Source organism: Syngnathus scovelli, chromosome 15 (assembly GCF_024217435.2).
Source record: "Syngnathus scovelli strain Florida chromosome 15, RoL_Ssco_1.2, whole genome shotgun sequence".
NCBI classification, from domain to species: domain Eukaryota; kingdom Metazoa; phylum Chordata; class Actinopteri; order Syngnathiformes; family Syngnathidae; genus Syngnathus; species Syngnathus scovelli.
This window is the reverse complement of record NC_090861.1, coordinates 4892689-4919591: the sequence shown is the minus strand read 5'-3', so window position 1 is coordinate 4919591 and position 26903 is coordinate 4892689. Positions and strand designations below refer to the sequence as shown.

The 26903-nt window shown below is 40.5% G+C and overlaps 1 protein-coding gene across 16 annotated transcripts in view; it reads left to right on the top strand.

Moving 5' to 3' along the window:
• The window catches only part of auts2a (activator of transcription and developmental regulator AUTS2 a), a 172209-nt gene that overhangs the window by 36118 nt on the left and 109188 nt on the right, over positions 1–26903 (top strand). For 10 of the 16 annotated variants that reach the window (XM_049743489.2, XM_049743482.2, XM_049743490.2 and 7 more), the window contains one exon: positions 26643–26747. In XM_049743489.2, coding sequence (XP_049599446.1) covers positions 26643–26747 — 105 coding nt within the window. Of the gene's footprint in view, positions 1–4767; positions 4961–26642; positions 26748–26903 lie in introns of those variants that run through there. The other 6 variants (XM_049743485.2, XM_049743499.2, XM_049743483.2 and 3 more) reach the window with 3 other exon arrangements.

Below are 26903 nucleotides of genomic sequence, written 5' to 3'. Positions count from 1 at the left end.
AGTAATTGTCATAATTATGATAATAACGATGATGATGTTACTAACAATAGTAATTATTAATTGTCAAAACATAATTTGAATATTTTTTGATGCACAAGAAGGTAGCAAATTGCCACTCCTGATTAGTAAACAGGTCCTTCAGTCATGTGACTTGCCGGAATATTTTTGTGAGCTGGTGGCACCCTCTGCTGCTAGGTAAGGAGAATACTTGAAATGGTGGAGGACCCTCCTCTAGGATGTGCTGCTTCAACATAGCAGCCTTCCTTTTCACATTTGATGCTCAGTCAGACCATGTCTGGAAAAACTGTCCTCTTCCTAATTGGCTTCACTGGGCTGCATCGAGCTTTTTCCATTTCAAGACAAAGCAAGCGTGACTGAGCCGATGATCATTAACTGAAGTGTGTTAACATTTTAAAAAAATGCACATCAAAAGAAGCTGAATTAAATGGATAAAAAAAAAAAAAACATGTTCAGGACAAATCCACAAATTTATGAACGGAGAATGATACCAGGATTATCCCAACATGATTTATCTCTACTTGCTTTAATGATATACTGATAGATTCTACCTCAGTGTCTTATTATGCTCACAGAGACAATTTTCTGTGATGTTCCCTGATGCAGGAGACCTGGTGGGTGATAATGAAGCTAAAATAACTCTTGCTTATTATCCAGCGACACAATACAACCGAGTAGGGATGTCTCCAAACAAGTGCCTGCCTCACACGCCAGTCATTTATCATGTGGAAAAATATGCAGCCCTGTTAGAGGAGTTAGCTGAAGTGTCTTTCCAATACGTGTGTAGACACCCGAAGAAACTTTAATGAGCAAAACTTGGATTCTTTATAATGTTGTCGAACATTCGACATCAACGTGTAGCAGCTGTGATGTTGGCAGGTACTTGAATAACGAGTTGCAATTTTACGTGACAACACTAAAATCAAATCTACACAAAAAGTCACTGGGCTGTAACGCTGATTCATGACAAGCCACTGTTTTAGTTTCTCACCACAGAAATGTTTTATATTATATTTTTATATAATTTTTGATATTTATATTTTCTACTTTTTTGTTTCATACATTGGAGTATGTTTAAGCCCACTTCATTCAATTTATTTATTTATTTTTTTGCAAAGGTGAGGCTCCCATATATTCATAAGAGAGTTTTAATACACTCCTCATTTGATCCTGATGTTTGTTCCGTTGACCTGTTCAGAACGAGAGTGGAAACGGCTGCTTTGATGCCAGTATTCTAACGCTGCCGTATCTTTTCACTTGCCTCCAGCTGAACAATAATACACTCGGTTAAAAAAAAAAAAAAATCTCACGAAAACCTTGGCAGCTCGGTGTGAAATGCATGTCAGGGATCATACTGAGTTCAGTTTTGTGTCTTTTTTAAGTTTGCTGCAACTTCTCTTTCCAAGCAAATTACATAAGAACAACGTGAGACTGAGGCCACATTTTCTTTTGTCAAGGCTCCACATGTAGTTCTCATTTACAATTAATTCCTTGCAAAATAATCAGTTCCTGATTAAACTAAAAACAGCACTTGTAGAATCCAAAGCAAAATGTCCCATAAGAAATTATGTAAATTGAATTAATCCATTCCAGGCATTAAACAAATCTGAACAAAAATAAATTTTATAATGAATGGAATGACATAGCGCTGGATCAATTAACATTTTACATATGTTTTGGTCCAGAAGAACGTCAGGGAATTGCACAATTAAACCAAATCACTTTATAATCGAGAAATTATTTACATACGTACATAAATTTCCCCAAAAAACTACAGACGCATTAGAAATTACAACACTGCTATCTGATTGGACAATGCAGTCTTGGCTGACTCACTATTCTTTGTACGTGTGTTATGAATTAAAGAGAGGAACAAAGTCATTAACATGAAATTGGTGTTGTGATTGGGCCCACTTCCCCATATCTGCCCTGAGGTATTTTTCTTTTTAACTGTTCTGTGTACATGGAAATGTCCTGTTTCACATCAGTGAGATCTTCCAGCAATCCTTTTTCTTACCCCCTACCTCTCCTTCCACCGCTTGTCCTGTCCGTAAGCAATTAGTCAATGTTTATATCTGTTTCCTGCTTTCATCCCGTCCAGCTAGTCAATCCTGGGACAGCTGGGGTTCCTGACTATTTTCCCAGTACTGAAGAAGAGAGGAATGCGTGCAAAGACATTCAAAAACTGGCACCGTTTCATTCATCTGAAAGTCATTGAATTACGGAACTATTTCACCTCCTGCTACTTTCCGCAACCATTTTCACCTCTTCAACCAGACCTCTGTCGAAACGGCCCGCTGAGTTAGTCCCGGTATGGCTTCCAAATTGAGTCATTGTGTGTGTGTTTGTAAAAGTCTGCATGTGCATTCACCTGTTTGAAACCCCGAGGGATCTTTTCAAGGTTGGATGCATGTATACACACTACATCATAGTTCCCCTTCGTAATTGCTAGTCACAAAAAATCCTCCTTAATACGTTCCAGACTGTAAAAACACCAAGACATTAAAATACTACAAAATGTCCAACAAGTCAAAAGTAATAACAAATAAATAAATAGCAATGGTGTCAAACGTAAGGCCCGGGGGCCAGATACGGCCCGGCACGTCATTTTATGTGGCCCGCAAAGACAAATTGTCCATGTGCTTCATATGTCAATATTAAAATTACAAATTGTCCTCACCTTTAAAAAATAGTATTTTTTATTACCATTCATCTTTTTAATATATTTGAACAGTTTTTCCGAGTCTCAGAATTCGAACATCTGAGACTTTGGCCTTGAATATTTGTTGCGAATATCCATCCTTAGCAAGGTCCCAGACTTGGTTGATTCAAACCGTATCATCTTTCATCTCCTTAATGCACAACGCGAACTAATAAAAGCTACCAGTTGCTTTATGTGAAACAGTCCACTGCCATAATGTTAGCGGGAGGAGAGAGTTGCGGGGGCTAATGTTATTTCCTGCCTTTGGACTGGATGGGAACTATATTATCTGGCCATCAGCAAGAGTCAGCTTCATCACTAATATCTGTTTGTGTGTAGTGAGCAGGAAATAGCCTTTGAGCTAGCGGCCAATACAGCCTGCGGAGCGGAAGAGGCACAACATGCATTGTGTCGTGCCGTGTTAGCTTGCCGCCTCTCAAAAGTATGCAGTGCAGAGACGAAAGACGACATGATCAGTTCATTTCCTTCACTTGCCAAATATACTTCATAGGAACATTGGATAAGATGGTGCTCATACACTTAAAAACACAAAATGTGTTATTACTTTCAAATACCAATCCACCTTTTAATCTAATAAGATTTGAAAGAACATTTAATGGAATTTTCCATTGAAATCGTTGCCAAATGTGCAATCTGGAGCTGATCAGATGAAACTTTGCTCTTACATTTTCCGAGCCAACGTTCACATAGCAAATGGTATCCAATATATTTGTAATGGATGTGTAAAATATGTTGTAGAACAGAATTCAAATCTGTTCTGACATATTGTGTGAAAGTATTTGTAAATTTACGAGTTAAACTTTTGTTTTGGCCCTGGTAGAGCTTGTTTGAAAACGAAGTTAAAACATTTTGTAAATATGTCCAATGTAAAGCAAGAAATGTTTCAATTATAGGCTGTGAGTTTTGGAAAGTAGTGAGAGGTAGAGGAATTTGTAAAAAAACTTTAAATGTCATATCTTTGTCTACGCTGCAATCAACTCAATTGTGGTGAGGTCATAAATCTAAAATTTATCTTCTTCATAAAGAGAATTGTGTGTTCATAAATACAAAAGTGCTAATGGAAATTAACAATGCAATTCATTTATAGTTCTTTTTTATGACATCATCATTAAATAATTGGCACAATCTTAAATATATTGCATGTGCATGAGGTTCCAGTGTATTTTGGAGGAATCCCAAAAGGCAGAAAACAAATGGAAACCAATAACCCAGATGAAAAAAAAAATCCTAGTTATCCCCGATCCAAAGCACTAAATCTTCCTTGTTCACCAAACAATGAGCTTCTTGTTCTCTCACTCTTTTGCTCCTGAAGGTAATTGTTGTGATATGATCTACTTGCAAGCTGTGTGCATTTCTTGGAATACACAGCTCATGAAAATCCTAATAATCAACAAGCAGACCATTTCAAGTCCTGAGCACATTATTAATGATCCATTGATACTCCAAGCTTGTGTTTATTCTTTTTATAGCTTTCCGCTGTCAAAGACCTTGGAAATGAAATATATTATCCAGGATTACAATTGTGTGGTGCAGGGGCGTAGCTAGGCATAAAGCTCTATCGGGGCACCCCCCCACCCCCCCACTCCGCATCCATTGGTCTGCGGATTCCTCGTTAGATATTCTACTTGGTGAAAGTTGTGAAATATAACCGTGAGCATTGTGTTGACACATTTGTTCAACTGTCACCCCGCGTTTGTTCGATGGGAATGCGGGTCCTAGCAAAAGAGGCTACTCCTGTCTGTTGAAATAATAACAAGGACAACAGGGACCTTAAATAAGGTCAAACTGGTGGAGCAGTAGAATATTAAAGACAGAAAAAAAAAAGTCCAAAAGTAGAGAGGGAGAAACCAGTGAGGGAGGTCGGAGCTCTAGCCTTGAGACTTTGTGCAGTCAGAAGGCAAACATTCACCTCTGCTGGCATCTGCCACCACCACTATCTGTGGAGCTCTTCTGTCACTCATCCAAACCTGCCACACAAATCGCACAGCCACACACTCCCACACACACACGCAGAAGAATAGGCAAGAGGAGAAACAGTTTCAGGCTTGAAGTCGGACACAGTCAGATAAAGAGAGCACAAGGAGCAGCCAGCAATACTGCACAGTCGACATTTGCATTTGGAAGAGATTTTCTCTCAGGATACTCAATCACTCGCTTACGCTGGAGAGAAGGATGATAAAGTCTAGTTGGTTTTATGTCAAGTTCAAATATAACGAGAAGGTAAGTGCATATGTTCTTTTTTTTTCATATATTTTAAGCTCAGTGTCTTGGCCATTATGGATCCATCGACTATTAAGGGAGCATAAAATGTTGAAAGATGTAATCGAGCATGTGTAGTCTTTTATTTTTGTCGGTGCTTGTTTATTCTTAGCAGAGATTTATAGGCCTGTGGTAAAAAAAAAAAAAAAAATTCACCCATGGGAACAGTAATTCTCTGGGCCGTCAGTGCTTTTTTATTTTTTTATTTTATATTACCTTCATAAGAATCCATCTTTAAACACCGCACACGTTTTTGTGTTATGAACACAATACGTGTTGACAATTCATCGACTTGTATAAATTTGAGATCGAGTAGCAATTTGTGTGTTGATGACATCATGAGCGCCGTTGGCCGTTTCTACATATTTGATGCGGTGTTAATGATGAAGATAGCTACGATTGTCACGTATTAAGACTGCTACCCAGTCATGCTGCCATTCAGGCAGTTAATCAACCCAACAACCGCCACTAGCAACCATCTAGTCCGTCATCGAGCTGTCATTAATTCCAGCTGCTGCTCATGCCTCTAATCTCTTTGTAACATGACTAACGGTTTTGGTCATGACCCCTTCTACTCATTCAATTAGGCCTTAGCATCAGTTATCTTCTTCAATAAAACAGGCGAGGGTGGATCTTTGTTCATGCCTGACCTCACAAAGTTGAAGAATTCGGGTCAGTGGAAAGCATTTGGCTGGCCTCATTTACTGTTTTACTAAGTGTAGGTTAATTGACCTAATGAGACGCTGAGATTCTCTGCTTTTATCTGGTAAGGGAAGCATTTCTGCAAGGACGATCAGCAGATGAGTTTTGCACTAGTTACCTTTGCCAAAGCGGAAATGTCCCATTCGAAAGAAACTCAGCCAAGTCACGGCAGTTGGGAGATAATTCAAAGCAACCATGACGACACTACAAGTGCTTGCTGGATGTAAAAGTAGAAGATGGAGCTTGCATTCCTTCCAATCACTGCGTATTCCCATCTGGTTTAAGTTAACTCGGAAAACCTTTTCCATTTCACATTTGATCGGAAAAAGATCGGAATGGGATGGTTGACATGGAATTATCTATTTGTATAGATTTGAATACATCAGAGGAGAAGGAACATTTATGCAACCATCTGCTTCTCCTGCTCCAAGCTGTCTGGCTTCAGGAGCAGCCAGTCTGTGTAATTGTGTGTGATTGACAAGCACGCTTTCAGCAGCATGCCAGTAGGAAGTGACCTTAAACAAGCACTGCCATTTCTGACTGAATGCTTGTCTTTCCTGTTGGCCCTCCCTCCCCTTCGCTGAAGGCAAAGGGTGAAAGGGGGCTCAAAGCTGGGTGGCTTCTGGGTCAAGAACTCTGGGTCATCGTGTCTGGGGAAAAGAGTAATTGCTATCCCTGTGTGTGGGCTTATGTGTTGAAGTGAGTGGACAGAGTGTCTGGAAGTTTGGCCGCATTCCTCGGACTACAACAACAACAGTTCTGCTCACTTTATCGTCCATGTTGATCTTCATGTCCCATTCTGCTCAAGGAAAGTCTTGACGAAACTTTTCCGTAGGGAGACTGTCGGAGATACTTTGCCTGGAGGTATATAGCTCAAGTGTGAATGCGTTTGCCGCTTCAGAGGTTTTTCCATCATTGCCATCCGAGTAGCTTATGTTATTCCGGCCTACTGGCAAAATGGCATACTATGTGTTGATCTGCATGAAAGCTTTGCCAATCCATCCACGCATGAAAGACTTAAATGAGAGTTTATTGGAGCCATTTTAGCCAAGGCAGTTTAAATGATTTATGCTTAAAAGCTGGAGCTGTAAGAGGCTTACAGGACTCTTGACCCTCGGGATGCTTGTCACAAAGTGGGATCCGTCATCCCCTCCACCCTCCCCTCTAGAAACGCTTACTTACTTTACAGACGCATCCAAATTCCAGCGGGGTGCTCCGCAGCTTGCCGAGAGGATTACAGATAAATCCCTGCAAACTCCAGATGTTTTCCCAGGCAGAGCGCAGCAAGGAAACATAACCCCATCCCCTGTAAACATCTGTCTGACAAAACCTTGAAGACAGAGTAGACAACAGAAGCTTAGAAGAAAAGTGGCTTGACTCAGTCTTAGATTTTGTTCATGCCAAACATCTCCCGTGCCAGCTTTAAAATGGATGAGTGTCATATGCATCACCAAATATTTTGCAGGGCAATGATAAGGACAAAAATATAAATAATCTAAACTTTTACCGGCCCGTCATCTTTGCTTGCTTACACATAGAAGAGCAATGTGGATTTTCAAACGTTCTTAACCTCCAAAGGTCCAACTGTCCCATTACCACATCAATATGTGATACTCTGATGCTCTTGGCTAATTGGCATCACGTTTTATTTGACCTCTCTCTCCCTGCAATTTACACAGCACACCAAAGTGGAACCCTGGGACCTCCCCAGCATGATGAGGCTTTGTTTAAAGGGGCTATGATGAGGATATTATCAGTCAGAAGAGGGCATTGATTGTCGTGTGGTTTTCAACTTGGAGAAAGGAGGTGCTGACCAGTGTCCGGATCACTGGATAATTGCAGACCAGAGAGACCGAGAGAGCCGTCTGGGTAGCCACTAGGGACAGGCCTGACAGATGGATGCAGCGAATGGATGCATGCCTAGCCGACTGGAAAGGCAACTTTCACCCAGACACGGAGGAGAAAACTCCTGTTATTCAACCGAGATTTATATGGAAAATATGACACTTGTCAAATTTTCTAAATTGAACCAAGCTTGAGAAAATGTGATTTTTCTTTTAAATGTTATTATATTGGGTCATAGTGTCTTTTTTATTTCTACTGGCAGCTTTACTGGAGTTCCTCCTCAGTGGTAGTGTGCATGTTACTGTATTTTCCGGACTATAAGGCGCACTGGACTATAAGGCGCACCATTAATGCGTCATGTCAAATTTTTAATCCAAATCAAATCATTCTCCATTATTTCTTTTTTATTTCAACTTCAGACGCAACAAATTACTTTATAATCACAAAATAATGACCCATAGTCTTTTTTATTCAGTCTTCAGCGGGCCACTTATGATTGATTTCATGACACAATGCTTCGGGCCAGTTTAAATTTAGGAATTTGGTCCATATATAAGGCGCACTGGACTATAAGGCGCACGGTCGGCTTTTGAGAACATTTTAGGTTCTTTGTTGCACCTTGTAGTCCGGAAAATACGGTAGTTTGTATGTCTCTCTCTCAATAAATGCCCTGTGATTGACTGACCATTGGTCCAGGGCCTGTAGAGTTTAAGCGTAATCTGAAAAGGATGGATGAATGTGATTAAAACTTAATAGGCCTCCAGTCACGGGAACTAACTTTTCCCAATCACTGATTGATTTGACTAGATTTCCCATTGCACTCTAGACAGAAGCTTTATGGCGTATGTAAGTACACAAATGCAGCTTTGTATTCTACTGTCGATCCTCCAGGGTCAAACACAATCCATGTCAGAACTCTGGTTGACCTCCAATTAGTTAGGATAAGCAATTGCTGAAAGCGAAGAATCTAAGTCTGTTACATTCATCCATTGTCTGAACAGCTTATCCCTAAACACAGATGTTTACCGTTTTGCCTCATAAAGGTTCAAATCTGGATTTGTATATATTGAATTGAGCAGCCTGGACACAAATGCATTTTATTGACTTAAGAGACTTTGACTGAAATGTACGTTCAAGCAAACTATGACCATTTTACTGGCTTTGGATTTATTAGCTTCTAAACACAAAGTGTTGCCCTGAGAATGACGTTCAGTAGAACTTTTCTCTATCTTATCAGGAGCTCCACGCAGACAATACATCTCCCTGTTGAGAATCATTCCTCTCGAGATCATTACCTTCTGTTCTAATACCCTCGGAATGCCGTCTGTCTTCTGTCGGCTCAGGTCATAGCCATCTCTTCTTGAGAGATCTGTGTTGTTTGCTGAAAATCTGTAAAAAGCATTTCAAAAGATGCCATCAGATATTAAATATTGAAGATAATGATGTCAGTACATTGGTCAGCCTGACTTTTCTCTCACCTAAAACTTTACGAGTAATGGGGGGGAGGTTACGTGGCGGTTACGTCGGGAAGGGAAGGGCAGACCAGAGGCACATGCATATCAAAGACAACCTACCATCTGTCAGTGCAGACAGCAAACAGCTGCTTGAGAAGATGCAAGAAGTTTGAACAAAGACTAACAAGATGGAAGATGACAGGAAACAGATTTTTACTCCTCATGCTGGAGAGTCTGACCATCAGATTTCTGCCAGTCTCCAGATGCTACCTACCTTCTCTCATCTCATCTTTTCTCCCCTCGTCTTCTTGCCATCCTGCCCTTCCAGGCTTCTCCTTTGACAGCCTCATCCGAAATAACGGCTTTGTTAACTTGCGATCTCTCCGTCATCTTGTATTTTTACCCAATGTATTCCTCATTTGCATATCTGGTGGGTTCAATCAGAAAAAAATGCAGGCAAATAATTTCTATTAGAAGCGAGCATGAAAAGCATTAAAACACAGATTGCGTAATTATACTAATTATGATTACATTTCCTTTGCGTATGTTTTTAGACTATGTTTTTTTTGTGTGACCTAGATATTCCATTTAGTGAATTATTCCGCTTTAATAAATTGACCTTCCGCATCTTAAGTAGATACACATCTCTCCGCTTATTAGCGCAGATAAATGAAGCTCAGTGAGTGGTGTTAAGTACATTTTTAGGAAATTAGCAGGCAGGGCCTTATGTTAATTAGCCTCGGGTTAGCTTTGCGTTCTCTACTTTACGCAGTCTGTTCCCCTTTGTGGCTTTTTTGCACCGCGTTGTTAATTTAAACAGAAAATTCCATCTGCTTTTCAATAGGCCAATGGTGCAGACTCGCTGCAATCATTAAGACCATTTTCTGCCAGTTTATAGTCGTTGAAACGCCCGTAAATGGAGGGAAAGCGTGAGAGCTTTTGTCACCGTTGGTTATCCGCTGCATGATGTGTGACATTGGCCGGTGTAATACTGTAATGGCTCTAATTATCTAATCACACTAATATGGGGCTGCTGCTCCTGGACATGACAAGGGCAAAGTGAGCTAATAAACAGTCATTACTGTCATTTGAAGTCGGCACACAGAGGTGGTGGAGTTTAGCCCCCTCTTCGGTCTCCCTCTTGGGTATTCTGTGCTTGACAGAGAAGGGAAGCTTGGTGGCGGCGGAGGTGAAAGGTCAGATGGTGCTTGCACAGAAGTGATGGAATGACAGGGGGAGAGGTATTTAAAAAAAAAGAGCCGTCTTCTCCTGTTTTTTCTGCCTTTGGATTGACAAGCTGTCAAACGAGGCGGCTTGTACTCGGTGGAAGAAAGAGGCGACGAGGCAGAGGTTCACTTCTTTCTCTCATGCTGGTAGTGTGTGATTCTTTTTTTTTCACTGAAATTATTGTCAGTTAAAAGGTGCACGGTGAGCTCTCTAAATCATAATTTCATACACTTGGATCATCCAATACTCAATTCTGAAAACTGTTTCACAACTAATGTCACCACTCTGTTTTACGAGTAATTAAAGATGCTATATTTCAGTAAATAACGTTCACATGGTAAATATTTTTTTTCATTCTTGATATGATGGTTGAGAAATGTTAAATACAACTGCCTACAACTATTTTTTTTTTTTTTTTGTAAAAAGAAATGTTCCTTACTGGAGATTACATTTTTATTATCAATAATCCCTCTGTTGCTTGCCATCAGAGGCATCACAGCAGCCATGTTTATAGCAACCATAATGTTTCCTCATCCTTGTGAATTTAATAATGTTGTTTTTTACAGTCACTGTAATAAAAAGTTTGCAAGGTGATTCAGTGACACTGCACCTTGGGCTGTTTTTTTAATCACAGACACTCATTTCTCCTCTCTCTTCCCAACTCCCCCTATTTTTTATTTTTTTCTCATATCTGTCTTTATGGCTTAGCCAAACTCGGACTAAGGGCGGATACAGCAGAGAAACTTGCATTTCAAGTCTCTATTTGCACTGTTTGTGCCTTGGAGATCAATGTTTGAGTCTGAGTTTTTTTTTTTGCGTTGATGTTTTATGCACCATCTCCAGGCTATGAAGGCCTCATTTGCCGACTCCCCAGAGACCAGTTAACCTCACATTTCCTCCCCAGGGGTTCCGCTGAGGACCACAGCAGTTGTTTGTGTTCATATGTGTGTGAATCCTTGCTTCTTGCGTGGAGCAGACTTTCTATACGGTAGTCGGGCGCTCTCCTAACCTCCATTCATTATTCAGCCGTGCTCGGGCTGCGGCGCAACCCCCGAAGCAGCACAGAAATAAAACAAGGTTAAGAATTGGCAAGGAATGTGTCTCAGTGGATCAAGTGATGGGGGTGGGGGGGATTCGGTTTTTGAAGATGGAGGGGGGCTTTATCCGTCCATCATCTTTTATTAATTGCCTTGGTGCTGAGACCGTAAGGTTCTCCATGATTATTAATGCATGTGCGGGATAACGTATTTACATGTTCTCATGCATTATGCATCTGCGGGGAGGAGGAGGCTACGATGTTGGAGAGGACCCTCTGCCCGAAGGTCGTGTTTTCTTTCTTTTTTTTTTTTTTGGTGTGAGGTGATTTGAATGTAGACACGGCACGCTTTCCACTTGCTACCTTGCCCCCCCCCCCCATAGGGGAATGCAAAGTCACATCAGACAACACTGCTGAGTATCTTTGAGTGTCTGGCTGAGATTGGCAGGTATTTTTATGAGTCTCTAATAATTTGTAATTGCTGAGGGAAGCTGTTTTGAATGTAAAGTTAAATACCCCCCCCCCCCCACACACACACACACACACTTTTTGTTTTTTTAAATCATAAACAGTATTGTAGCACTTTGCAGTTCCTTAAGCACTTAAGTGGTAGTATCCAGAAAATTCCTATTGGTGGTTTTCCATTACTAGAAGTTGTTAAGGGTACTAAAATAAATGATCCGTATTACCACTAGTTCCACTGGGATGCTGATATTGTGCTAAAAACAGCAATCCATTTATTGGTCGGAAAGGGATTGGTCCGATTCATGACTCAGCAAGTGAATCAAAATACAAATTCGAAACATTTATTATAATAACAACATTGTGTTATGTGACCTTTTATGTTCTCTACAATGACCTGTAATATTTATATTTGTTGATACTTAATAGTACAAAAATACAAGCATGCACATCAGATTCTACCCAACAGTATTCAAAACAAGTTTTCTGACTCCCTCCTTCTGTTCAAAAGTTTTGGGTCACCCAGACAAATGAGTTTTTTTCCATGAAAACTAACAAGGGTTTTCGAGGGAAAATACAGATACGTAGTAAATCTTGACCCCTGGCTGGCTTAAGTTGACATTTTGCAGTCATTTGGTCAGAAGTGTTGCTGATTGATCGAGTCAAAGCTCGACTCCACATCACCTCTGTGATCGATGGCTTTGTGGCTGCGGTTGTGAAGTTAGATCGATGTACCGTAGCTTAATTATGTTTATTTTTTTTCCCCTCTTTTAATCCTCATGCTATTATAATACATCCCTACTCAGCAGATCCTCAAAATATTGACTGTCTTGGAACCCAACTCATGCTGTAAGTGAGAAATATGTGTCAGATATTTTGTACTGATTGAAACGTGTTATATTTGTATTGAATTAACTGTTTTTGTTGTTGGTCATTATGCTGCCTGCTCCTTTGTAGCAGAACCAACACCCATATAATTACAATCGATTGAGTTATAACTTAATTAATCACACTGTTGAATCTGTGATACATGCTGATGATTCACACTGTTAGCGCTCTAAGCGCTAATTTGTGTGTGTGTGTGTCCGTGCATGTCTACTAAGTCATTAGTGGCCAGAGAAATGGAAACCATTTTCAGGAGTGATCAGCCATGCATAGAAATTATATTCAATTTAATTTCTAGTGAAGTGTCATCAGACAGGCATGTACAAACAGCAAAAATCACACGTGTTTTTTTTTCCAGTAGGGTGAATTCATATTAGAGTTAATTGCAGAGTCTCCGTCAAAGTACTTTAGGTCGCTAGATGGTCTGTGGGAACAATTGTCTCACTTGTCAAGTGTTGCGTAACATACATGCACCTTCTAATTCACATCAAAACCTTTCCCCTGTAATATTAGAAGTCAAAATATCAAATTGCCACAATCAAACATGCTTACCGTATTTCCCGGACTATAAGGCACACCAACAAACCTAAAATTTTCTCAAAAGCCGACAGTGCGCCTTATTGTCTGGCGCGCCTTATATATGGACTAAATTCCTAAATTTAAACTGGCCCGAAGCATTGTGTCATGAAATCAATCACAAGTAGCCCGCTGAAGACTATGAATCATGAATCAAAAAGACTATGGATCATTATTTTGTGATTATAAAGTAATTTGTTGCATCTGAAGTTGAAATAAAGATAAAATGGAGAATGATTTGACTTGGATTAAAAATGTGACATGATGCATCAATGGTGCGCCTTATAGTCCAGTGCGCCTTATATATGGACAAAGTTTTAAAATGGGCCATTCATTGAAGGTGTGCCTTATAGTCCAGTGCGCCTTACAGTCCAGAAAATACGGTAATAATAATCATAATAATAATAATACAAACATCTTAACTTGTGATAGCATTTATTCTGCAGCTAATGTCATAATGCATTGTAAAAACTCTCAGTTGGAAATATGCTACTTGAATGAAGCCTGATTGCATTCATAATCATGTTGTATTGACTAATTGTTTAGCGCTTAAACCAAATAGCCAAGCTTAAAGACGCTACACATTATCATTCTCCCCGTACTTAGAGCACAGGTACTAAGCACTTTATCTGCAAAGTCCCTTGACACACAGCTAGAGTGTAAATAAAACATGGTGTAATGATGCATGTTAAAATAAGATTTCCTTTGATAGCTGCTTGCCTCTGTTTATAGCAAAGAAAAGAATGCAATCACAATGCATTGTCCTCTTCAGGTGTATGAAGTGTGTTGTGTATGTGTGCACATCTTTTTTCCGCTTCATTCCACAGCGTCTGAGAAAACAAAGCTGTCTCCTCGCTCACCCAGAGCCTGATTGCAGTCATTAGGATGCGCAGGCGCTCCCGGTGTAACAGGCCCGCGGCGAGCGGCAAAACGCAGCTTGTCTGTTTTTAATAATAACTATGGAAAATGGTTGTAATTAGCAGCTAGACACAGACAAAGTGAGAGAAGAGACAGGTACAAGCTTCAGTCAGTGAACCCCTTGGCAGTCAGCTCCTCTTTCAAATGGGAATTTTGCGCTCTTTCTAGAATGGGTTATTTATATATATACAATTTTTTTAAAAATATTTTTAATATATATATATTTATTTATATATATTTATTTATTTATATTTAATATATATAGTATATTTAGTATATATATAGTGTTACTTTCTAGCTTTTTTTTTCTCCATCTGCCTCCTCTCAAACTTACTAGTTCTGTCCAACTGGTTTTGCCATTAAACATCAATCATAAATATATAAGTGACCTCCGAGCAAACATCAATTTTCCCTGTCGCACAGAAAAATTTTTCTGGCATAAAATGGTACATAGTTTCTAAGATGATGGGAAAAAAGTTATTCCCACATCTGAAAGTGGTTGGGAGTAGAAGAATGATTTTTTTATTGTAGTGTTATGGGGTGAAATGACAATTCTTAATTGATAATGATTAATAATTGATGACTAAAATTGAGTCCCCTTTGGATTCATCATACTGATATGTTGTCATGTAGCACCACCAACAGGTCAATAAGAGGGCGACAAGCTGATGCCTTGAAACTAGCTGTCTAGGGAAAAAAAAAAAAAAGTCAGTGGTGTCTGAACTTAAGCAGCAGCAGCAAACAAACCTTCTGGCTGTAGCAATGAAAATCACCTCGGAAATCTTGGGGGGCGGGGGGGATACTTGAACACAGGGAAAAGTGTCATTGGCACTTCTTGTGGGACGGGGAAAGAAAGTGCAGCATACATGAGAGAAGCAAGATTCAGATTCAGTCTTTGTTCAAGCGCTGCTAAATTATTTACTCGTGTGTTTAAAAGATGTCCCACGGGGGAATCGGGCCTTTGCTGTCTTTCTTCGGATCTTATAAAGATATGCTTTTATAAAGTGTATGAACTGAAAAGGCAATTTTAAATGAAAAGTTTTCTTGGGGGGGAAAAAAAAGATAGACGGACTTGTTTAATGGGGCCTTTTTAATTTTTTTTCGACTTGTCTTTCTTTGTCCTGTAAGACGGTAGCGCTACATGATCACTATACAGATGTTTATGAAGAGTCAAAACATAATGAACTTTATTGAGTCTGGGAATAAAAACGCTTGGAGGTCATGAATCATTGTAGCACAATACTTCACAACCTTGGCTCGTTTTATTTTGCACTCAGCACAGTTGTCAATATGTGGGAACTCGCCCGTGTGCTGACTCGTGCGCATTTCACGAGGCTTCTGTTTTGTCTGTCTCAGGACTATTGTGAGTTCTTAAGACATGGAATACAAGGAAGTCTTATCTTGGAGACAAAATGCAGTTTTGCCGTCAAGGTTGAAGCAGTCACAGCTTGTATTTTATTTATTTTTTTATAGAGTCAGACTTATATTAGCCAATATATAGGAAAAGGTCTTTTAACTTAAGTTGTCCCCCCCAATTTAATATTTCATTAACTACTTTTTGGCCAGTGGCTGATAAGCAATGTCTGCTACATACCAGCGTGAGAAAAAAACGCTTTCTTCTTCTTCCACTTAAGATTCCTCAATGGCTGTTCGATAATGTGGTGCCGGATGACTGCATAGCTCAAAGCTATTTCATGCAAAAGCTGCCACGGTGGAACTAAGTGACATGACTTCACTCAGTATTTCTTTGATTAAGTGTCAGCGCCGACCGTCCGTCTCACTCTGCTTCTGTAAAAGCTTTATCTCATACTAGAAATTTTGTTTTGGAAATTGCCTGTGGATTAAAGTGATGAACTTATTTTTGCTCTGACAAGAATCGTATTTACATAGTGGCTAATTCATTGAGATAAGTGAATTTATAATCAGGAAGTGTCACGTCAAAGTAATATTTTACGATAAAAACAGAAAAGGGTTAAAGGGCGTCCAAATCATTTATTTTGTCATCATTTTGACTCAGTGAAAGCAATTTTTTGTGCAGTTTAACTGTCAACCTTATTTTTCTTCCGAGTTTGGAGATGGAGTGTTATTTTTTTATTTTTTGCAGTGCCTCAGCTAAGAATGACGATAAGCATAGAAGCAGTTCAGTTTCAGTCATGATTTCCTGAATAGCTCAGCGGGAGTGCGGGAAGTGAGGGTGCATGCAGCCGATCGGTGTTGCAGTGAATCAGCGGCCATGCTGTGAGAGAGATGGCTTTTCTCCGTGACTGTCCCACTGTGATCCATGGGCTTTACAAATGAAACAAGAGAAGAAGGAGGGGGGGGATCCAGATCCAGTCTTTCCATCTTTAAAGCCGCAGTTGCTTTCCTGGGCATGTCTGCTGCAGTGGTGAGGCAGAGTGGGGTTGGGGCAAAAAAAAAAAAAAAAAAAAAAAAAAAAAGCATCAATGGATAAACAACAAAGAGTTGCTGATAATGCCGTTGAAAGCACGCCGCCGCTGCCGCTTCCTGCTGTGTGAATTCATCAGACCCCACGCTGAGCCACGGGTGATTTCTAAATATATGCAGCTCATCTGATGTCGATGTGTAAACTGTGGATAGTGCAGACACGCTATTTGCTTTGGTACGACCGGGTGGGCTCTGGCTCTACCATCTTTCGTTATTTTCCACTGAGTGCCCACTTAGGATGCCGGTGGTCGTGTCCTGGGCTGCTGCTCAAATGACCTTGCATTTCTTGCCAGAGAGCTTTGTTGAGTATTAAGGTGAGGAGTCCTGTTAGGCAGACTAGACCCTCCATATAGGAGACTTTCACCTTTAATACTGTCAAGAGGTGAACAGGCCTTTAGTAGTTCCTTGCGACTTGGTCGTGTTATGAATTATAAATTAATAAATGTCGTGTGCACTGTTTCCTTTTCAGTCAGCCTTGCTGTTTTAACAGAGGAACGTTGGAGGCTCTTGCAGTAGGTGGAGCTCTTGTGTCGGATTTGAATGCCGCAGCTTGATTCACCTGCTTTGTGAAGGACAATTGGCTTCTTGGGTCCTCTGACCGCCACCTTCTCCCCCCCCCAGCCTGCTGGCATTTAGTCAAAATGCAAAGATCACAAGTGAGAAGAGCATCAAATTGTGGGACATTATTTTCAGATGATCACACATTTTCTAGAGGACACTTAAAAGCTGATCTAGTTTGCAGCTTTGTAAGCTAGATGGCATTATGATGGCTGTGTCAGATACACGTAAATACTGTGACATTTTAGCATCTCATCACACTGTAATTTAAAAGAAACATGAAGTGAGACAGAAAATTGCCTATATTTCTTTCTTTGTGACATTTACTTGCTTATTGGAACAAAACACATTTGTCGTGTAGAAACTCGCTGCTTAATTGTAACCAGCAGAGGCATGCATTTTTTAAAATTAAACTAATTACCATTCCCGAAGGAAAATTAAATAACCATAACTGTATATTTATTTATTTATTATTTATCTATGTATGTATTATATTTAGTCTTTTATTAGTATTAGCATCTCACCATTTAGTCACTAACTTACAAAATATGTCCTTACGCCAAAGCTCTCCGTGGTGCTGAAAATCATTCGACACTTAACAGTACATGATAAGAACACGTCCAATCTTCATGGAACTTTGCAGGAAAGAAAATTGAGTCTGTGTGGTGTTTTATGTATAGGTAGACATGACTAATTCCTGTCTTTGTCCTCTGAACACCTTTGTAAACAAGAACAAACTGTCCCACCCCATGTTGGAGCTGTCCTCCTTCCTCCTCCCCCCCTCCTCTTTTTTTTCTGCACCTTGCGCCATCTCCTCTCCGTAATCTACCGCAGGCCCTTCATCTCTCTGGCCTGTCAGCGTGCTTTTTCATTTGGCTTGTTGCTACAGGGGGCTTGGCGCTGGCAGATTACAACTCGGCAGCCAGTCATTTTCGATTTATCAGACCCCCACCCCCACCCTCCCTCCGTAGCACATCGTGGGTTTTTTTTCCTCCTACCTCTCTCTCTCTCTAAGCCAGCATCGGTGCAAAGACATAACCATTCTTCATCAGCCCACCACCACTTCATCTGATAGCTCCCACATTCCATATCTTGGTTTTTCCATCCAAATCGAAAAAGCTGCTCAGAAATATTGTGGCATTTACGTTGCAGAGGCAGCAAAAGCTGTGTTATTAGTTGGAACCTTGTCACCGGTGATGACCTAGAGAGCATCGATCTTGGCATTCCGCAGATGACAAAGCTTGTTGGAGGCTAAGGTCAGCAAGCCTGGTCTTGGACCCTGCTGAAAACTGAAACTATATTCCATTTCCTGGTGGCTTTTAAACCAATCCCTAGGTCCAGGCGATCAATTGATAACAGTAAAGAAGTCATTTTACTGGCAAAATTGCCTTCTAAAGGTCGATTCGTAACCTCGGATGCCTCTCCAAGAACTTAGAAAGCTTTTTGTCGCCAAAAAATAGCTTGACATAGAACAAGATGTAGTGCGCTAAATAAAACATGTTGCAAAAAATAATAACAAAACCAAAAATGGGCTAAACCTGATTTATGCTGTAAAGGAACACCATTACTCTCCCAGACAAAAACACAAATAGAATATGGGCACGGCGAAGAGAAGTAATAGCTTTGTTCTGCCTCTTCTCTAATGGTTGCTGAAAGACGCTAACAGTACTACAGAAGGGAAAAACAAGCGTATAAATAAAGAGCACTGAGCATAGTACATGTGATGTAGAACTTGGCTCAGCTATAACTGCTCCCTTGTGTGTTGGAATTTGTGACACACAAGGGGCAGCTTTTTATACGACTGAATGCTGTGAGGTCTTGCGTGGCCAGTAGCTTTCCTCAAAGCTGTATAATCTTAAATTACGGTACAAACTCACATCAGCTGAAGCATGTGATGATATTTTTTTTTCAAATCAAGACTGCAAAGTACTCTCTAAGTAGTTTAATTAGCAGGTGAATGCATGCAAAAACAAAAAACATAATGCGGACATCCAAAATTTAGATTTTGGAGGGCAATCATATAAAATCAGATACCGTATTTTCCGCACTATAAGGCGCACCTTCAATGAATGGCGCATTTTAAAACTTTGTCCATATATAAGGCGCACCGGATTATAAGGCGCACCTTCAATGAATGTCCCATTTTAAAACTTTGTCCATGTATAAGATATATACATTTGGCCCGTAGGCCGGACTTTGGACACGCCTGCTGTAGTGGCTCAATATTGGTCCATATATAAGGCACGCCGGATTATAAGGCGCGCTGTCGGCTTTTGAGAACATTTGAGGGTTTTAGGTGCGCCTTGTAGTGCAGAAAATACGGTACTTGTAGTAGAATTAAAGAATGTGCTTTGTAAACTGAATAACCACCCGAGATGGTCGTTTCAACTGCAATTGTGGTTTGCCATTTTGTTGTCACCCATTACTGGTTTGTGAAGCAGATGTTTGCTACCGTGATCCTCACAACGCAGACAAACTCTGCTTATTTTATGATACTTTTATGACTTAATAATGGCAGATGGGAATGTAGGGATGGTGGCTAGATGAGGACATTTACTGCAGAGATTACTGATGATAGAGTTGGCCTTGGGCATGCACTCAGGTCAGGCGAATCGGAAATGTATATCCTACCATTATTTTTACAGCCTCCCCCTAATCCCCTGAATAGTCGTGCAGATGGAGCCAAATGCAGCTAAGGTGAGATAATATCATTCATTTTGGTTAATACCGCCACTCGCCGCACATCACCGACCGTCTGTCCTCAATATCCACTTGCTAACATAAATGACCTCGTAACCTTCACTTACCATCCTGGCTACTTTGTAATAAAAAAGTGCCAGCGTGAATACAAAGATTTCATCAGCAATCATGTTCAAATCTTAATTGCTCAATTACCACGGCAAACATTGTTTTCACTAAGCCAATTTTAGATTCTTTTTTTTCGCTCCCATAGTCAGTCTGAACCAATTATAAGTGGCCATTGCTTTTTTTTTTTTTTTTAACAAAATAGTCACCATGTCTAAAAGACAGCATTGTTTTCATGAATCAATTATTTTTTTTATTTTGGTGCTCCTGTAGTCATTCTGAACCAATTACCGTATTTTCCGTACTATAAGGTGCACTTAAAAACCTTCAATTTTCTCAAAAGCTGACAGTGGGCCTTATAATCAGGTGCGCCTTATATATGGACAAATATTGAGCCACTGTAGCAGGCGTGTCCAAAGTCCGGCCTGCGGGCCAAATGTATATATCATATATATGGACAAAGTTTTAAAATGGGCCATTCATTGAAGGTGTGCCTTATAATCCAGTGCGCCTTATAGTGCGGAAAATATGGTATACATAAGTGGTGCATTGCTTTTTTTAACAAAATAATCACCTTGTCTAAAAGTCACCAGAGCACCTTTGACATACTTAGCATGTCGCTACTATTTATGTAACATTCAAAATATGTATTGGGGTTTTGTAACGCCATTGTCTATCATATTCTTACTGCACATGAGCTGCACATAAGGCTTGACCCAGTGTTAAGTGTCTGCGCTAAATTTCATTGCATCCATCTACTGGAAGGCCTGCCAATATACTGGCAGTGAATTCCTGGAGGAAAATAAATGGCAATAAAAAAGAGAAATGATAGCCCCTGCAAGCCGTTAGGAGAGGTCTTTTTCTCTGTTGTCTTTTTTTTTTTCCCCGCACCGCTTTTTATTGAAGCCGACCATACTCTGGGAGCTGTTTTTTATTTTTTAAGTTTCTTACTCTTATTTTTTTGCAGCTAGTTGTGGCTACAGTTGGATTGGTCTCTGAAAGCCAATATTGAAGTAATAACTTTGTAGCACAGATTGAAGAGCTGGGGAGCCATGCAATTAATTGCGCACACATTTTTTGATGAGTAGTTACGTGGTGATGAGCATTCATCTGCTCTCATCCCCATCCTTCCCCCTCCCATTTAAGGGAATTGAAGGTGTGTAAAGTGGGCAGGGGGGGTTTATTTTATTGCCGTGCTTGGCCTCTATAACAAGATGTTCGGATATGATCTGAGAGTATATGTCTCCTGCTGCCCTCTTCTCAGCACTAACTTTTCCCCACTAGCGCCTTTCATTATTAAATCTGGGAATTGTCCCCATAACTCAATGCACCAGACTACAGCATTATATGACCATTTGTGAGAGAGGAGTGGGGTGCTTGTGACGCAGGCCAGAGGATGGATGTTAAAAGCATATTGATTTGTCTGTAATGTCGTCATAAATCAAGGATTTATGGCAATAGATAAATGCAGCCGCAAACTTCAGTAGCCTCCAGCTTGCGGTGGAGGAAATGGAGTCCTTAGTATGACTGATGAGATCAAGGCAGTGCTCTCAGCCATGCATTCCCCCCCTCCCATCCTCTTGTCCCCCCCCCGAAGCCTCCATTTGCCTGTCTGCTCGAGATGCTTTTACCCTGCGGCTACTGTGACTAGTCCTCTGTGGCTCGTATGGCTTCACATTCCAGCACAGAAGCTAGAAAAGCCACCTCTGTAGCCTTACTGATCTATCCCTTGCTTGGAAAATGATGTCTGACAAGATCTCCCGAGATTGCTTCCTCACAATGATGCCAGAAGATTGAAAATGAGAGGAAATGGCCAGTTGCGAATGACATCTTAACCACATACTAACAACTCACTAGAAAGTCTAATATGTCATTTACCGTATTTTCCGGACTATAAGGCGCACCTAAAAACCTAACATTTTCTCAAAAGCCGACAGTGCGCCTTATAGTCCGGTGCGCCTTATATATGGACCAAATTCCTAAATTCAAACTGGCCCGAAGCATTGTGTCATGAAATCAATCATAAGTGGCCCGCTGAAGACTATGAATCATGAATCAAAAACACTATGGATCATCATTTTGTGATTATAAAGTAATTTGTTGCGTCTGAAGTTGAAATAAAAAAGATAAAATGGAGAATGATTTGATTTGGATTAAAAATCTAACATGATGCATTCATGGTGCGCCTTATAGTCCGGTGTGCCTTATATAAGGACAATGTTTTAAAATGGGCCATTCATTGAAGGTGCGCCTTATAGTCCGGTGCGCCTTATAGTCCGGAAAATTCGGTAGTTACTATGATTACCTAAGAGTGCTATTAAGGATTCTTCTTACACTGGCTGCCTGTGACCCTTTTGCCCCCCCGTGCAGAGCTAACAATAAACAAATCTGGGGCAATGGAAGCGTAGGGCTGATGCTTAGTGACAGGCTACGACAAAGCGTGGCACAAGGACTTATGGGTGACACGAAGGCCAGGCGGGACTGCTGTCTGTGGCTGTTAGAGCAAGCCGGGCCTCGGAGCAAAGCACCGGGTCAGCGTCCGGCCATGCTGGTGGGCCCTCCTCACAGCCGCTGTCAGAAAAGATGTTGTAGATCCTCTTGTCAGCTTTCTTACTGACCCTGACGAACCCTTAGGTCCCCTTTTCACTTCCCAGTCTAATCTGATAAAGCTCGCTGGGAGTTAAACGGGAGCAGCACGTTCCAACTGCTGTTGTCAAGTAAGTCAAGGTGATTTTACAGTATGCGATGAACCAACAGGCATCGCGGGGGTTACCGTCTAGAACATAGGTGTCAAACGCCAGGCCCGGGGGCCAGATACGGCCCACCGCATCACTTTATGTGGCCCCTGAAGACAAATTGTGCATCAACTTCATGTGTCAATACTAAAACTACAAATCGTCTTCACTTCACACCCCTGGTCTAGAACAACCCTGCAATAAGTAAAATCTTACCTTATTTAATTGCTCTATATTCACATTTTACGCCACATGATTTGGTGATTAAGGTCTTCAAACACATAAAATATGAAAACACTTTTGAACATTTGTGTTGACAGATATGGATAACACATTTTACAAGCAGTGTAACAGTGTACAATCCTTTTGTGTTTATAGTAAACTTTTTTTTTCCAAAGTTGTTCATTTGTAGATTTAAAAAACTGGATTACAGCAGATAACAATAAGTTTTCAAGAAAACTACATTGTGAGGAAATACAGTAATAGCTTTTCGTTCTTATTCTTTCATATTCACGCCTCAAAGTAAATACACTGCCATCTAGTGGTCAAACGTGGAATCGCAATGCACTTTAGACCAAAAAAGAGCTATTAATTATCGAAATATTAATAGCGGGACCGCAAATAAGGAACAATGGAGCAATGGAGGGGCTTTGTCTTGTGTGGATATTTTCTATAAAGGCTTTAAGGCCCATAATTAGCTTTGGTTAACGTTTTGTAATGTATGGCAATAGGGCCCCCCGAAGGCCACAATAAGCACCTGTGTGAAGTCCACTCGAATTCCTCAAGTTGTTCATTTTAACTGCAGAGTGGCGAGCCTTGCAAGCAGTTTAATAACCGTAGTATATAGACCTCTGAAGGCAGCATAAAAAGAGATATTCAAAGCGTAGTCGGTGGAAACCAACGGGTCTGACAATGCCCCAGGAAATAGACAATTTATTATCAGCGATGCTTCCCAGCGAGTGGATTATCTATAAAACTTTCATGGTTCTCCCTCAGTGGCAAGCAGCCATAAAACTACCCAAATGAGGGACTTGTTAATTTACTTGTTAAAGCAAATTAAAAATTCATAAGCGCTTTTAGGTAAATGAGATCCTCTTTCATTGCCGCCCTAGTGGAATTCTCACTGCCAGATCCTACGAGTACAGGTTAGCTGTTCGGAGAGCCGCACAAGAACAATAAAAGATGTTAAACTGTTCTCGGTTTTATGACTGCCGAGCTCTGCAGCTGCCGCCGCTGAGCGTAACTAAGGGAAACCAAGATGTGAATCCCACCGAGAACTTACTGCCTTCTTCTGATGTGGATCGTGAGCTTGGTGGGTTTGCTAGGTTGGTTGTGCGTGACTCTAAAATATTTTTGTGGTAAGAAATTTTAGCGAAGCCTACTTTAGTGATTGCCTCAAATCCCTTGAGAATAAGCCTGAATGCTTTGGTCAAATCTCACAATGTAAATAATCGACTATATGCATTATAAAATGTAAGAGAAGGCATCATTAATATTTTTGGGTGCATGTATTGAACTCAACTTGAATCTAAACACTGCAGCAGAGGCACAGTGCAGTAAAAAGCCATTTTGAGTTCATTTATAAATGTTGCCTTTTAAAATTAAGCAACATTGTCACTTTAGTTTCGAAAAGTTTAATTTCCAATGATGTGCAAAATGAACCTCTCAATTAGTGAATAACCTAAAAAAGGCGTTCAAATACATGTTTAATTTTGATTCCTGTATATTAGCAAATATAAGTAGATTATTAATGATTTAAAAAAAATGGTTTAATCAGTGCGTGCTTGTTTGACCCCCATACAGTATTTCATTCTCACCATGAAGAAATTAGAAAACATTATGCAGACAAAGTCATTTCCTTAGCTTTATAGATAAGGCTCGCTTGCAATAAAGGGGCAGTAGCAACACTGTCCGTTATTGCCGATAAAATTGTGGCCATGTTTAAAAGACCTACCTGCCTTGTGGGAATAATCACATCAGAGTTGTTAATAAGAGACGTCCCCGCATAGGCTTCTTATTCTGATATATTGTCACATAGAAGGGCATTAAATTACAGGAATTTTAATTGCAGTGACCTCCAGAATTTCCTTTTCATTGAGTCCCGAGAATAAATAATAAATAAATGAATTCATCAACTGGGCATTTGAAAAGTGAATAAAAAACAAGTCAAATGTATTCTATCAAGTTATTTAATGGCGCTCGGGCAAATTAAAGAGAACAAGATGAGGGATATGTGTTCAAATAGCTGTGTAATCAGGTCCTGAGCGATTTAATATCCTTGAAAGATGAACCACACTTTATTAGGATGTCTTAATTGGACAAGTTATTTTGGAATCGTACATAGATTTGATGGAGTACCGTATTTTCCGCACTATAAGGCGCACCAGATTATAAGGCGCACCTTCAATGAATGGCCCATTTTAAAACTCTGTCCATATATAAGGCGCACGGGATTATAAGGTGCACCTTCAATGAATGGCCCATTTTAAAATGTTGTCCATATATAAGATATATACATTTGGCCCGCGGGACGGACTTTAGACACGCCTGCTGTAGTGGCTTAATATTGGTCCATATATAAGGCGCACTTGATTATAAGGCGCACTGTCAGCTTTTGAGAAAATTTGAGGTTTTTAGGTGCGCCTTATAGTGCGGAAAATACGGTACTTTTATCATTTATATTGATACACTGCTTGAATGGGCTTTATTGACTGATTACCAAAAGGTTTTAATTTAATGGTCGTTAGCCGGCCAAACCGAATACGTTCTTACATCACAAGCATAAGAATAAATACGGTAAGGCAAATAGATTATGCCAAAGGGTCCGTCACATAATCAGCTCAATGCCTCACTCGCTAATATTATTATTTTTTTTAACGGCCCATAAACTCCCTTTGGACAATTTGGCGTTTCCACAAAAAAAGAGTGGAATGTGCTCTGGTTTTGTTGGGAATTAAATGTGTTATGTAATTACCGCTATCACAGCGCAGGGCATTGGCGGCCTTGGGTCTTTGCTCTTAATGCTTTTGATTCTCTCGGACCATCCGCACACAGCCAAATAGTCACATAGGAGTCTCTTTATCATGCTCTGGCGAATCCACCCGTCATGCAATTCTCTCAAGGAATAGAATTCTTTTCACACTACTAATGGCGACAGAATATGGAGGGGATCATTTTAATTATCTGCTCAACTCAAGAGTTTTGTCACTATTCCCTCGCCTTGTGGCCTTTAATCGGAGCAAAAGAAGTGGGTGGAAAATATACTGTTTATACGGCTTGGGAGCCCCACACCTCCTTTCAAATGGCAGGAAAAATGGGCTATCATCTTGGTGTCCAAGCCAGCATCTCTCTACTTTTCCTATTAAGTGTCTGAGCCGCCACTTTACTGCACTGTCCCATAAAGGCAGCTTTTTTTTTATTTTTTTATGTGCTTTGAAATGAAAGCTGCAGTGTTTGTCTGGTCTGCAAGGGACAGACACTTTTGGTGGACTTCAATCACACACTTGGACAGGGAGTATACAACCACCTCATTCCACTCAGCTCGGCTCTCTCCCGAGAGTCTTTTATTGTTCTCCATATTTTGAAGAGCTTCAGATGCTTGCGGATTGGCTCGCTCGTCCTCGTCATTCTACTCATTTTGTGGCATTTCCAACCGAGTGTCTGGAGAATAACACTTGCGGAGCTCCTGCTGTCTCAGCATGTGGTGTCTACTTGGAAAGCAAAGAGGCTCCATTTAAAGGTTCTGGAGCGGGTTTTGTCCCCGTTCTCTGTTTCATGAGCTGCGAGTAGCTTCACGCTGCAATATCAGATGGCTCGTCTTTCATTGGCAAGCGTTGTGACGGCCGTTGAAAGGACCGAGAAGTCCTTAGACGGCTCCTGCCAGTTCCCGCATATTTATGACCTGAATTCTGCAGGAGGCCAACAGCTTGTGTACAGTATAGCTGGAGCGAGTTTATCTTCACGTTGTTAACCTGTGCTCTCATTTTGTGTTCAAGCAGTTGAAGCCAGGACAGAACAAACGCAAAGACAGCGACAGTGAGAGCGTGAGTGGAGAGTCCAAACCTTCTATGAGGAGCAGCTCCAGAGACCGGCTGACAGATGTGAGTACCAGTATGGCTTCAAATATGGTCTGTATAATTATGGGATGCAGAAAGGGACCAGGCATTGTCTGATGTGATCAAAAGGTATGATGTTAATGTCTACCAGTCAAAAATGCATCATTAAGAAATCCTTTCACAATTCCTCTCCACAGATTG